Genomic DNA, 12,680 nt, shown 5'->3' on the forward strand with positions numbered 1-12,680 from the left:
TTTTATTTATACATATGTATTTGAAAAATATTTAAATATTTAATTATTTTTAAATTTCTAACTGATTAATGTTTTTAATATGATAAGTTAAAATTATTGTTAATTTTACTTATTTAATTATTTTATAGCAATTAATAATTAAAATTTAATTTATAAATATTAATGATTTAAGTTATGCTATATTATATATATATATATATATATATATATATATATATATATATATATATATATATATATATAAACTATTTTTTAATATTAGAAAAGTGTGATGTTTGATCCGAAATATTTAAAGATGTATTAGAAATTAATATTAGAATAAAAAATATGTAATAAGAAATTCAAAGTTTTTTATATTTTTTTAAAAAATTATTCATTGTGTTGATAAATTAATTAATTTATTTTTTATTAGTAAATAGATATATTTTATTTATGTTATTGAAGTGTAATTTTTGTTATGAATGTGTGTGGTTTTTCTATGTTTTGTATTATTATTTTTTATTTAAAAAAGTTTTCATTGATGAATTTTGGAGTGTCAGTTAAGAGGTCAAAGTTATAGTAAATTTTAAGATGAATTTGTTTGTAAAGTGAAAAAGTCTAGTTAAATGATTAATACGTGAATAAAAGTTACAAAATTTAAATTTAGTTTAAAACAATAGTAAAATATATTACAAAATATAGTTTTTAATTAATAAAAAGTAAGTTTTTTATATAAAAAATTCATATTAACATAATTATTTTTGTGATTAGTATTTATTAACAACACTAAATTAACATTTCTCTTAAGAAAATACTCCACCTGACACGTTACTTCCTCTCCCCACCAAAACATCCAACACACTTTGTTTCATTAATTTATTACAAACATGAATATTATAAATGAGAACTTTTATTGTAATTCTTAATCTCTTTTTGTCCTCCAAAAAGAAGAATATAATTAAAAATAAAGTATTGGAAACATGGTTTGAGAATAGCCAACGGTATCACCTTTAATATAACACCAATTGATTCAATATTTTCCACACTAGCCGCTTATGTAAAAAGACTATTGAGATTGACTCTAGAATAATAATATTTTCTCCTTTCATATCAACTATATATATTGTTGGAAATTTAGATAACATATTTATAGGGATTAAAATTGTTTAATATAAACAATCAAGAATTAAAAATGACTATATCTAGAAATTTCTATGGAGAAAAAATTAAAATGGATTTAAGCGTTTATTTATCCAAGTGTGAAGTAGGTATAGGTGTTGACTCTTAAATTTCATTCCCTATATAAGCTAAAAGCCGTGTGTTCCAAAACTAATCCAAAACAGAGCAACTCTGTTTCCTTCGTATCCCTTCTTCAATGGATTCTTCTTCCATTCTCTATTCATCAAACTCTTCAGAATCTTCAGTGGGATCTCCTCATCACCATCTCCCTTTCAACGAAAATGATCCCGAAGAGATGCTTCTCTATGGCATGATCACATCATATCAAGAACAAAACAACTCATGCAAACTCGTCATCAAAGAAGAAGAGGTGAATTCACAACAACACAAAAGTAGTAGTAGTAATAGCAATGGTAAGAGTTTTCGAGGTGTGCGAAGACGACCATGGGGAAAGTTCGCGGCAGAGATAAGAGATTCTACTCGACATGGCATAAGGGTATGGCTTGGAACATTCGACAACGCCGAGGCTGCAGCGTTGGCGTATGACCAAGCTGCCTTTGTCATGCGAGGCTCTGCCGCGGTACTCAACTTTTCCGTGGAGAAAGTAAAGGAGTCATTGAGAGATATGGATTGCTCATTCTCTCAACTTGAAGGTTGTTCTCCCGTTGTGGCCTTGAAGAGGAGACATTCATTGAGACGCAAAATGACTACAAAGAAAAAGAAAGAAGAGACACAAGAGAGTGATAGTGTTAGGTTAGAAAACGTGGTTGTGTTGGAAGACTTGGGAGAAGAGTATTTGGAACAATTGTTAATGATGTCTTCTAGTGATGCTAGATGTACTTGGTGAATCATAGGAACCATTGTTTTTAATCTTTGATAAACAAATTAGGTCAAGCTATATTGTTATTATTGTTTACTTTATTGATCTTGTTTAATTATATTTCCTATGTTTTTCTAGATTGCTTAGATCATTAGTAAATCCTAATTCTTAAATATTTATCCAAGTTTTGCTTAGTTCAACTTACTCCCGTTTTTTCATGTTTGTTTTGTTCAATGTTTAGTTATATTTCCTATGTTTTTTGTTTTCATTATTTATTTCTTGTGAAACCCTAAGTCTTAAAGATATTTCTACAAGTTATGTCCTTTCAACTGACTTTTCTATGTTATTAATTTTGTTTGCTATTTTAGAATGATCAAATCACATTGTTTCAGTTGAACTTTTTGTTTTTGTTTTTATTTTAAGTTCAAAATACGTAATATTTGGGACCTTTTTCTTTTTAGCTGGCATGTTAATATACATGAAAGGAACATAACACTCATCTCTTTTTGGATAAATATGTGTATAAATAATTTCAGCTAATTTTCTTCTTGTTTTTGATAAAACTATATATTGCATGGTTCCATAAGAGATTCATGTGAATTTAATACAAATGAGTTTCTTGATTTGTTTTCTTCATTTTCTTGTGGCAAGTGTGAATTATTTTAAACGTTTACTGTTGGATGTAAGACTTTTATTAGGTATACGATAGGAATATGCTCGGGGATAAATTTTTAAAGAAAGAAAACAAAGTAATATAATAAATATTCTTCAAACAATTTAATGGTTTTTATAGTAAAAGTGAAAAATAAAAAAAAATTAATATAAATTTATAATGTTTTGATGTTTTTATTTCTATAACGTTATATAATTTCTCGTAATTTAAAAAATAAAATATTTCTTTCTTTTTTTTTTCATTTAAAAATATTGTTTTAAACATACCCAAGAGTATATTCTCTTCTTGACAACCAAAGATTCATTCCTTCCATAGAAAATTTCGATACTTGGTTGTCCTTTTTGTGGGGCTTTTAATTTACTGTTATTAAATTCAAAGGAAATAAAAAACAATAGTTTGAGTATTAAATTCATGAAAATTATCAAAAGGAAAGCTTGTCCTTCATACATTAAATATAAATGTTGCATCTTTAAAAATTATAATTTGGAACATTAAAAGAAATAATAAAAAGTAGAATTTAAACATCCATCAAGTAAGAGTTTACTTTTCTAAGCATTTGAGTCAATTTGTAAGGCTAAGGTTTGCACACGTGTAAGCACACACGAGGGTTTCTTATGCCTATTGTCTTGAAGGGTGAAAAATTTTCATATTATGACAAATTTTGAGATTTATGAAGCAAGACAAGAAAGAATAGTGTTTTTATGTGATAGTTTTATGACGATAACGATCGTAAAAAGTGATGACAACATTTCCAACAATTATTTCATCGATGATGCATGGTTTAGGGTCCCATGTTGATTTAACATTTTTATTTTTATTTTTATTTTTATTTGAAATGGTTCCTTTTCATGACAAGTGTATATGTTCAAAAGAAGTGGCATACCTATCTTGCCATGGTAGGAGGCTAGGTTTCCCTCGTCACCTTTTATAACTAATAACTAATTGCTTACAAAAACCAAAGACTCAGATGAACATAGTTGATTAACAAGTCAACAGTCAAAATAATTAGTGTTATTTTCATATTAATTCACAAAATCAATGTATAAAGTGAGACCTATACATTTGTATATTATGTCATATCTTTTATATATTATATCATGTTTTTAATTAATGTGAAATTTATTTTAATAGTAGATGACATAATAATTCTAACAAACTAGATTATGATAAGTTTTGAATGATTATAATATCATAAAATTGAATTATATGATAATGTTTATATCTCATTTATAAATTATAATTTAATTATGTTTCTAATTGATTTGAAATTTTCAAATTAGATTTTTAAGTGAAATTTCAAGTTTTATAGATAAAAAAATGAGAAATATATTAAAAGTAACTCTTGGTATTTATAAACAAGGGAAGATAAATGGAGAAAAATTGAAATTATTTTTTCAAATTAAAATTAATTTATTGTGAACAATTGTTTAAAAGGATTAACTATATTTTTGTAGTCTCTAAACTTGAATGAGAAATCAAAATTTGTCTTTGTTTTCAAACTTTAAAAATGAATGGATATAGTTATCTTAATCTAATAATTTTTTTTTGTTTTACATGTTAAATGATGTTTTAAACTAACATTTGAATTGAAATGTGTTAAATCGTGTAAACAATTTAAATGTGAGTCTAAAAAGTTGTTTGACACGTTGAAACTAAGGATGATAATAGGTCGGATCAGATTAGACATAAATAGAGCCTACTCACTATCCGACTTACAACAAAAAATTTTATCTGCCATCTATTCGCTAGCCGTGTGAATATCTATTTCAAAAATACCTGCGGATACTTATGGATATCCACAAATATTTAAAAAAAATTAAAATTAAAATTTAAATAAAATTACAAATATATATATATATATATAATAATAATATAAATTAAATTAAATTTTAATTAAATTTAACTTGATAAATATAAATTAATTTTAATTTAATATAACTTAATAAAATATAAATTATTTTTTATTTTTATTTCTTTGTAAGTAACGAATTCCAACGAGTATGAGTAGTATAATATTCACACTCGGATTGTTTATAAGCGAGTACTAAAATTTCTGCTACTGCAGATAACAAATACTCGTAGGTACTAACTATCTGTTGTAGATTTTGTCTGTGGATTTTATTTGCAGGTACGAGTATTTTTGTCATCCTTAATTGAAACATAATTGGATTAGAATGATTATGTAAAATATAAAATTTTAATTTCAAGTAAAAATTTATATTTAGTTCTTAATTCTGATGCAATAGTTTCTTCCAAGCAAGTTCTTAATATTCAAGTTTTATTTTTTGAGACAGGGACCAAGAAACCAAAATTTAATTGTGGGAAATGGAATTAAAAAATGCAAGGAGAAGAAAAATATTAGGATGTGATGAGCAATGTTTTGAAGAAAATGAAAATGGAAAGGGCAAGGAAAGAACCTTAAACTAAGTTGGTGGAATGTCGAAAAACGTTATCAAATCCAAACTTGGTATGTATAATATTAAACTCCTGGTCATGTTTTACAGTCCAAGTTTGAGGCAAAAAGAAGCTTCTTCTCCCAATTCCTATTACATTGGTCTAACTCACAAAATTGACCACAATCCAACATCTTCTGACTTCTTTTGAATTTTAATCATCACGTGTCATTATTATATCCTTCTTAATTTTCCACGATTTTCTCTTGGTTTCTTCTTTCGGTGGTCTTAAAAACTAAAACTAACATTTATCTACCAATTATTAAAATCTAATTCCCATTTGATTAATGAATATTAATGGAAATTTCATGGTCATGGTCAAGTCAAGTTAGCATGGTTAGTTTGGTATTAGTGGAAATCCATGATTTAACTTTGATTGATTGTGCTTCCCACCTTCCATGATTAAGTGAATTTGGCTAACATTTTGAAAGAGAAGTACAAATGCTCCAAGTATTCTCATTATATACTAATCATCAAATTATTCATCAATGACAAGTTGACTAATCAAGTGTTTATCAATATTATCAAATATTTAATTGTTTATTAGAGCTGCCTTACAAAATAGATTTCACAAGCCCATGCGATATTCGACCCATCCTTTTGGGTCATGTGGTTGTCCAAATTCGCATCCCCTCCTTTTCTAATTGCACCCCTTAGTTTCTCAAACTTGTGAATTTCTCTTACTACCCCGCTCCTTCCATGTAAAGATGATATTAAATTAATACCTTATGAGAGCCATGATAATACAAAAGCTTGTTTTTAATTAATTAAGTAACTTAATTTTACTTTTAAAATTTTTATACTTTTCTTAAATAACTGAAAATGGCTGCACCGCATGAAAACCGATAAGAAGAAAAATAGAAGAATGCTCAAGTGTTACTACATTGGTCCTTTATAAAAACAATAACCATGGATTTATTTTATTTATTTAACAGTATACTTATTTTCTTTTCAAACATATAAAAAATGTTATGTTACTATATAAAAAAAGAGTAAATATTGTATATTTCTTATTCGATAAAACTGGGTTGTGACATTGTTTTTATCGTAACATTCCATTTAATAAAGAATCTAAGTAGTTTTTTTTTTAATTAGGGTATTTGTTTTATTAAATATTTTTTTTATTAATTTAATTTTAGTTTAATGTATTTATCAAACTTTACAGCTTGTTTCTAAAAAAAACCCTTAAATTAAACAATGTTACATCTAATTTATATTTTTGTTATCATGGATATAGCTTATTTTTATTAAATTTAATTGTAAATTATTATTATTATTATTATTATTATTATTTTAATTTAGATAACATATTGTGACAAGTTATATTTTGAAAATTAAAATTAAAAAAATGTCACATCTAAACAAAGACCTTTTTATGTGAAATTTCAAATGAAAAAGTTGTTTGGAAAGAAAGAAAGGTGAAATTTGTGTTAAACGATTTTAGTATTATTTTAAAGGAAATTAATAACTACCCAAAAGTTTCTCAAAAATTGGTCTCAAACTATCTTTATCCTAATTTAAAATGCAACCTACCTATCATCATTATTTTTTTTAATTACTCTTTAAAGAGTTAAAAAGCTGAGAAAAGGTCAACATTTTTATTAGGTTATGGGGTGCAAATAGCAAGGTCTATCATTGTTCTGGATAAATCAAAAGGTCATTTTGTTTTTGACGTAGTTCCTTGTATGAGTAAAATATTTTTCTGCAAAGCTCAGTGATCGTGAAAAGAATTATCAAGCAATCTTCCTCTTGCTTTCGGTGCAGTACGTGGTGTAGTGCGTTTGTGGTGTAATGTGCTTGTCGTGGTTCCTTTCCAGGTACGTAGTCATAATCCTTCCAATAATCCTAAACCCTAAACCCTAAACCCTTCCAATAATTCTTCCAATAATCCTTTAACCCTAAAACGTAAAATGAAAACGAAGCCTAAACGGATGACATCCTTCAACGGATGACATCCTTCAACGGATGTCAACATCCGTTTAAGGCAAAACGGATGTCGACATCCGTTTCGCCTTAAACGGATGTTGACATCCGTTGAAGGATGTCATCCGTTTAAGCTTTGTTTTAATTTTATGTTTTAATTTTATGTTTCTGTTATTATTTTATTAGATATTTTAATATTTTGATTTATTATTTTTGAATATCTTTTTAATGTATTTTAATAATGTATAGAAAATTCAAAGCTATTAATGAAAGAGGTTGCAAAACTTGTTAGTGAAGGACGTGTATGACCATACTTTATATATATATATATATATATATATATATATATATATATATATATATATATATATATAAACACTTCTACAAGAAAAAGAAAACCAAATACAAAAATATTTTCTTTAATAGTCAAAATTTAACTTATATATAAATTAATTTTAACTCATAATAAAAAAAAACTTCTTAAATACTAAAAGGTTACTCTAGAAGATACGGATTTTAAACTTAATTTCTTCCTTACTCTCACAAGCAAACAAGATATTTGTACCAAAATTTCAAAATAACATTATAAAAGATATAAGCTATAGGTAGCTTATATGTTTGGTTTTGATTAATTTATATTTTTACAAGTAATTTGAAACAAAAAAATTAATAAAAAAATAGGAATGTAGTCGGCTAACTTAATTTTAACTCAAAAGTTAAAATAAAAAAAAAATGAATATATAAAAACTAACATTGGTCTAACTTATAATTTTATTTAATTTTAATATATATTTATTTAAATTAACATTGATTAGGTTGGTTCTAATTTTTTAGATTTATATTTATTTAAATAAAAATAAATATAAGATTGAATAATTAATATTAATTTAACTTATAATATTATTTAACTTAATATTTATTTAAGCCCGTATTAATTAAACTGATTCTAATTGTTTTTAATATTTATTAATGTTGCTGTCTTTTTAGTTGAAATTAATATTATTGCTTTTAATATTTTTATGTATTTAGACAAAAGAAACTCATATTTAAGCATGATAAAATATTGTGATATAAGAACTCAAGATTTTTTTAAACTTATTTCTCTATATAAATTCTTACACTTAAATATATTCTCTTCTCTCAATAAAATGGAATTCTCTTTCTTTTAAAATGGTCATTTTTCAATTATTCTTTGAATTTATGTGTAACTCAATTTATTTTGTTATTTCTATTTATTTGTTTGTTTCTTACGTGTGTTGAAGATGAAAAAGTAGGTTAGTTGCAAAATTATTCATTTATAATAATGAATTATATTTTTTAAAATGTTACCATCATTCTAATTAAAAATTAATTTAGAACATATTAGTTTAGTTTAGTTTAAAATATTTAAAGTCGATCTTCAAAAATCACGCTTTTAAATTAAAATATAATTTTAAAGTTCATTATATATGTGATGAAAATTTGATGTTACTAACTAGTATACACATTTGCTTAACATTGATTTTTTTATCGATATTAAATACTTATTTTCTTGTAATATATACATTTGCTCAAAATTGATTTTTTATCGATATCAAATACTTATTTTCTTGTAATAATTTATTTTTCTATATAAATTAAAGGTTTTGATTAAAGCGAACTTCTTTTTATTAAGTCTGATTTTTTGTGCAGAATAATATTCTATAAAACTAATAATTAATTCTATTTTTCATATATCAGATTTGAAAGAAATTTGATTTTGGTTCTTTAAAAATATAGCATGTGTGGTTGTAGAAATTATTTAGCAGTTCTATATTCTTGATTGACATTATAATCTCAATGATAAAGGAAACACAAATTCATTTTATTGAAATATCAAATTCTCACACAGCTGCATATTACGAAAATAGAAATTAGATTACACGTAATTGCATGCATATGTAGCATGCACATATATTCCTTGGACAAAGCCAAAGTATTAAAAGCAGACACCAACGTACGAATACAAGAAAATAACATCAAATTTCTTTATTTCAAGAGCCAAAGGATTACGCTCTAAGTAAACCATAAGAGTGCATGCATGCATGCATGACAGTAGAAGCTTCACGAATGGCAAGACTAGTTTCCCAAAGGAGGATGCTTCTTCCATGGTTTTTTCTTTGAAGGAGGCTTATGGTGGCCATCCTCTTCCTCAGTGTGTTCTTTGTTTTCTACTTTTGAAGGTTCATGTTGTGTGGTTGGAGGCCAGTGTTTTCTTGGTGGGTGGTGATGGTGATGATGGTGGTCATGGCTGTCTTCCACGGAGGATTCCTCCGTTGAAAGTAAACGACGATCAGCTAGGGAAGTGGTGACCAGAAGGGCCATCCCAAGTATTACCAGGAGGCATAGGGACATGAATTTGGAAGACATTTTCTGTTCTTGATACTGGGTTTTATGTTTCGAGTTATGGTGAAAGTACAAGAGCCATAACATCATATTTATAGTGTTGTTCGAACCTATCTTATAATGACACGTGTCTTTTTTAATGCATTATTGGTGGTGCATTGCTATCAAGGTTAAATTAGTATATAGATTTTTCTTGTTTGAGTTAATCAAGATAAGATTAATCATTATTGCACTCAATCTTCAGTTTCATGAAGTTTGACCCATTCCTCGTATTTTGTCTTTGGCGTGGGATATAATGTTAGGTTAGTAGATTGTGGGTGGATGAACTTGTTAAAAAAATTCGATATTTATTGTGTTTTTTTAATAGGATTAATTGGAGTACCAAAGTGCTTTGTTATTATATTTATTTTCATAAAAAAAAAAGAAAAACATTTTCATATATCTTATCATCATATTGAAATGTGATTGACTGGCTGTGATTAATAAAATTTACTATCCCCATATTCATCTTAGTTTCATAATAGAAAAAAAAAATACTATTTAGGTGAATTAATTATTATCTGTGGATACTTTTCAAATTACTACATGCAATATTAAGTCTAACTTTGCAGAGATCATTCTAGAATTTTGAAGAAATTTCAAAACTGTTCAGTCCACGCTAACCTCAATTTCTTTACCCACTCTCACTAACAATCAAGTTAAATCTTTAATATTTGAACTAAACTTGAAGATAAAATTGAGACTATATTATATATATGCAATTTGAAAACTCTCTCTCTCTCTCTCTGTATATATATATATATATATATATATATATATATATATATATATATATATATATATATATATATATATATATATATATATATATATATATATAGCCACTCGTTCTTTGCCTCTTCTCTTCATCTCTGTCTTTGTTAATTTTTCAATTTTTCTTATCTAACTTAAGGATATTTATAGAGCCAACAATTTTGAAGATTGTTTTGCTATTTTATATATATATTTTTTACTTCTGAAGCAATTATACTCATTTATCAGCACGAATGATAAAAAGAGGAAGCAAAACTAGTATGAGAAATTACTGAATTTAGGTGAAATTGATGAGTGTGGAAAAAGGTGGTAAACGCAAATAAGTATTCATCCGAAGGGAAAAAATAGAGAGAATTAAAAGAAAAAAAAATTACATTACTTTAAAATGTGAAATATTTATTTGGTTAAAGAATCCGAATGATTAAAATAAAGGATCATTAGCACAAAACGTGCATTTCACATCACAAGTTTGTAAATGTTAACGAGTAAATTTTAAATCTAATTTAATCATGAAAAATTAACTTAAGGTAAGACTTGCATTTATTAATATATTTTAAATTGACTTTATCACTAGTCGATATAAAACTTCCAACACATATCCTAAGTCGAGGTATATATCTCATACGTGAAACTTAACATTAATGGATCGTTTAACAATGTGATAGTGGGTGAAACAATATGTCTAACAAACAACAAATTTTGCAATCCAATTCTTACTATTTACTTTTTTTTGTTCAACTTATAAGGGTTAATTAAGTTTTTGTGTTTTACAACACTTTTCGCAGAATGAAATTAATCATAGACTTCAAAGTTTAAATAAAAGTATATTTTTAAATTTTATGTAAACTAAAATTAATTGATATTTATTCACATGTATTACTTTATTTCAATACATAATATACTATTTAAAATATAATCATATATACTATCACAAAAATAAATTTTTACCTATGTTATTTTTTACATTTAATGTTTGAAGAAATTTTGACATCTTAGTCGAAAACGTCAAATAAATGTTGGTGTTGAAAATAAATATCTAAAAATTTTAGTCATACAGACGTCTATTGATGCAGTAACATGGTTAAATGCTACATTTTTTAAAACTATTTTTTATCTACAAAATTTACCCAAAAATAAAAAATAGGAAGTGTTTTAAAATAGTTTATAAAATTTTTAGTAGATTATATTTCAAAATTAAAACTGTTGTTGATGGGGGAGCTAAACCTACCTCTTTATATCTTTGTTTTTTATGATGAATAATAAAATAAATCCATTATTGATAAATGAATCATACTTAAAACAAATTGATAATATCATTGTTGGTTGAAATAATTGATTAAACACAGTATATAATGAGTTAGATTTAACCTGGTTATTTAGAAAGCTTAATAGGGGCAAACTATTATGTAGTAATCGATTATACAAAGTATATAACCGATTAAAACAGAGAAAATGCATAATCTATTATATAAGTGAGATAATGTATTAAAGATGAATAATGGATGACTAATATAGACAATTATAGAAATAATCGATTACATAAGTTTGCTAATCGATTAAAACAGAGAAATAGTCTAATCAATTATATAAATAGCCTAATATGTTAAGATTATTCAATGAATCAATAATAGGCTTAAGTGTTTAAATAATCAATTATACTCATAGGATAATATGTTAAAATAGAAAAAAAGCATAATTTATTATGCAAGTAACATAATCGATTATAATGCGGTATGATTTGAAAATCATATATATATATATATATATATATATATATATATATATATATATATATATATATATATGTATGTGTGTGTGACTTGAAACCTATTCCAATAACTTTATCATTTTCAAATATTAACATTTTTCAGTGAGTTGTGATTATAGGTGCTTTCAAGAAGAGTTCTTGAAGAATCTACAGTACTTTGGTTGATTACCCATCAAGATTCATTCAAGAGTTTGTGCTAAAGATGTTCTGTTTTGATCTGCACTAGAGGAGTGTAACTTAGAGATCAGGTTCTTCATAGACAATCTTTGTATTGTTTTCCTGTGCGGGTTTGCTAGGGGTTAAGGGCTGTGAGTGCTCCTGTATTGTAAGAGATTAATGATTGTTCATCTCTTGGATTTCTATATTGATTTTGAGTGGTGAAAGGAGTGCATTGAGAGGGGTATCTCTATATTTCTGTAAACTCAATCAATTATGGTGGATTCCCTTCAACTAAGGTTGTTGAAGGAGGATTGGATGTAGGCTTGTGTTAGCCGAACCAATATAGATTGTTTATGTTGATCTTTCTCTACTCTTTCTCTCTTGTTAATTACTTTTTGTTTATTGATTTCAAGAAAGCAAAGAACTCATAAAGATTTTGAAATGATCATTTTAAAAGGGTTAATCCAATTCACCTCCCCTCTTGGCTTGAGATATAAGGTCTTTCTTTTCTAACAACTATTAAAACACAAAATGTAACTTTTAACACTA

General features: G+C 25.8%; 1 protein-coding gene and 1 pseudogene across 1 annotated transcript; one reads left to right on the forward strand and one right to left on the reverse strand.

Annotated features, from left to right (window-relative positions):
* Positions 1 to 1,280: 1,280 nt before the first annotated feature.
* Positions 1,281 to 2,074, forward strand: LOC124837403 (ethylene-responsive transcription factor 1B pseudogene; annotated as a pseudogene).
* Positions 2,075 to 8,849: 6,775 nt separating this feature from the next.
* Positions 8,850 to 9,451, reverse strand: LOC148194197 (uncharacterized). Its single transcript, XM_088097834.1, has one exon. It carries the CDS (start codon positions 9,413 to 9,415, stop codon positions 9,125 to 9,127), a length of 291 nt encoding a protein of 96 aa, XP_087953960.1. The 5' UTR covers positions 9,416 to 9,451; the 3' UTR covers positions 8,850 to 9,124.
* Positions 9,452 to 12,680: the final 3,229 nt, after the last annotated feature.

This window comes from Vigna umbellata, chromosome 8 (assembly GCF_029865625.1).
Source record: "Vigna umbellata cultivar VRB3 chromosome 8, Vumbellata_1.0, whole genome shotgun sequence".
NCBI classification, from domain to species: Eukaryota; Viridiplantae; Streptophyta; class Magnoliopsida; order Fabales; family Fabaceae; genus Vigna; species Vigna umbellata.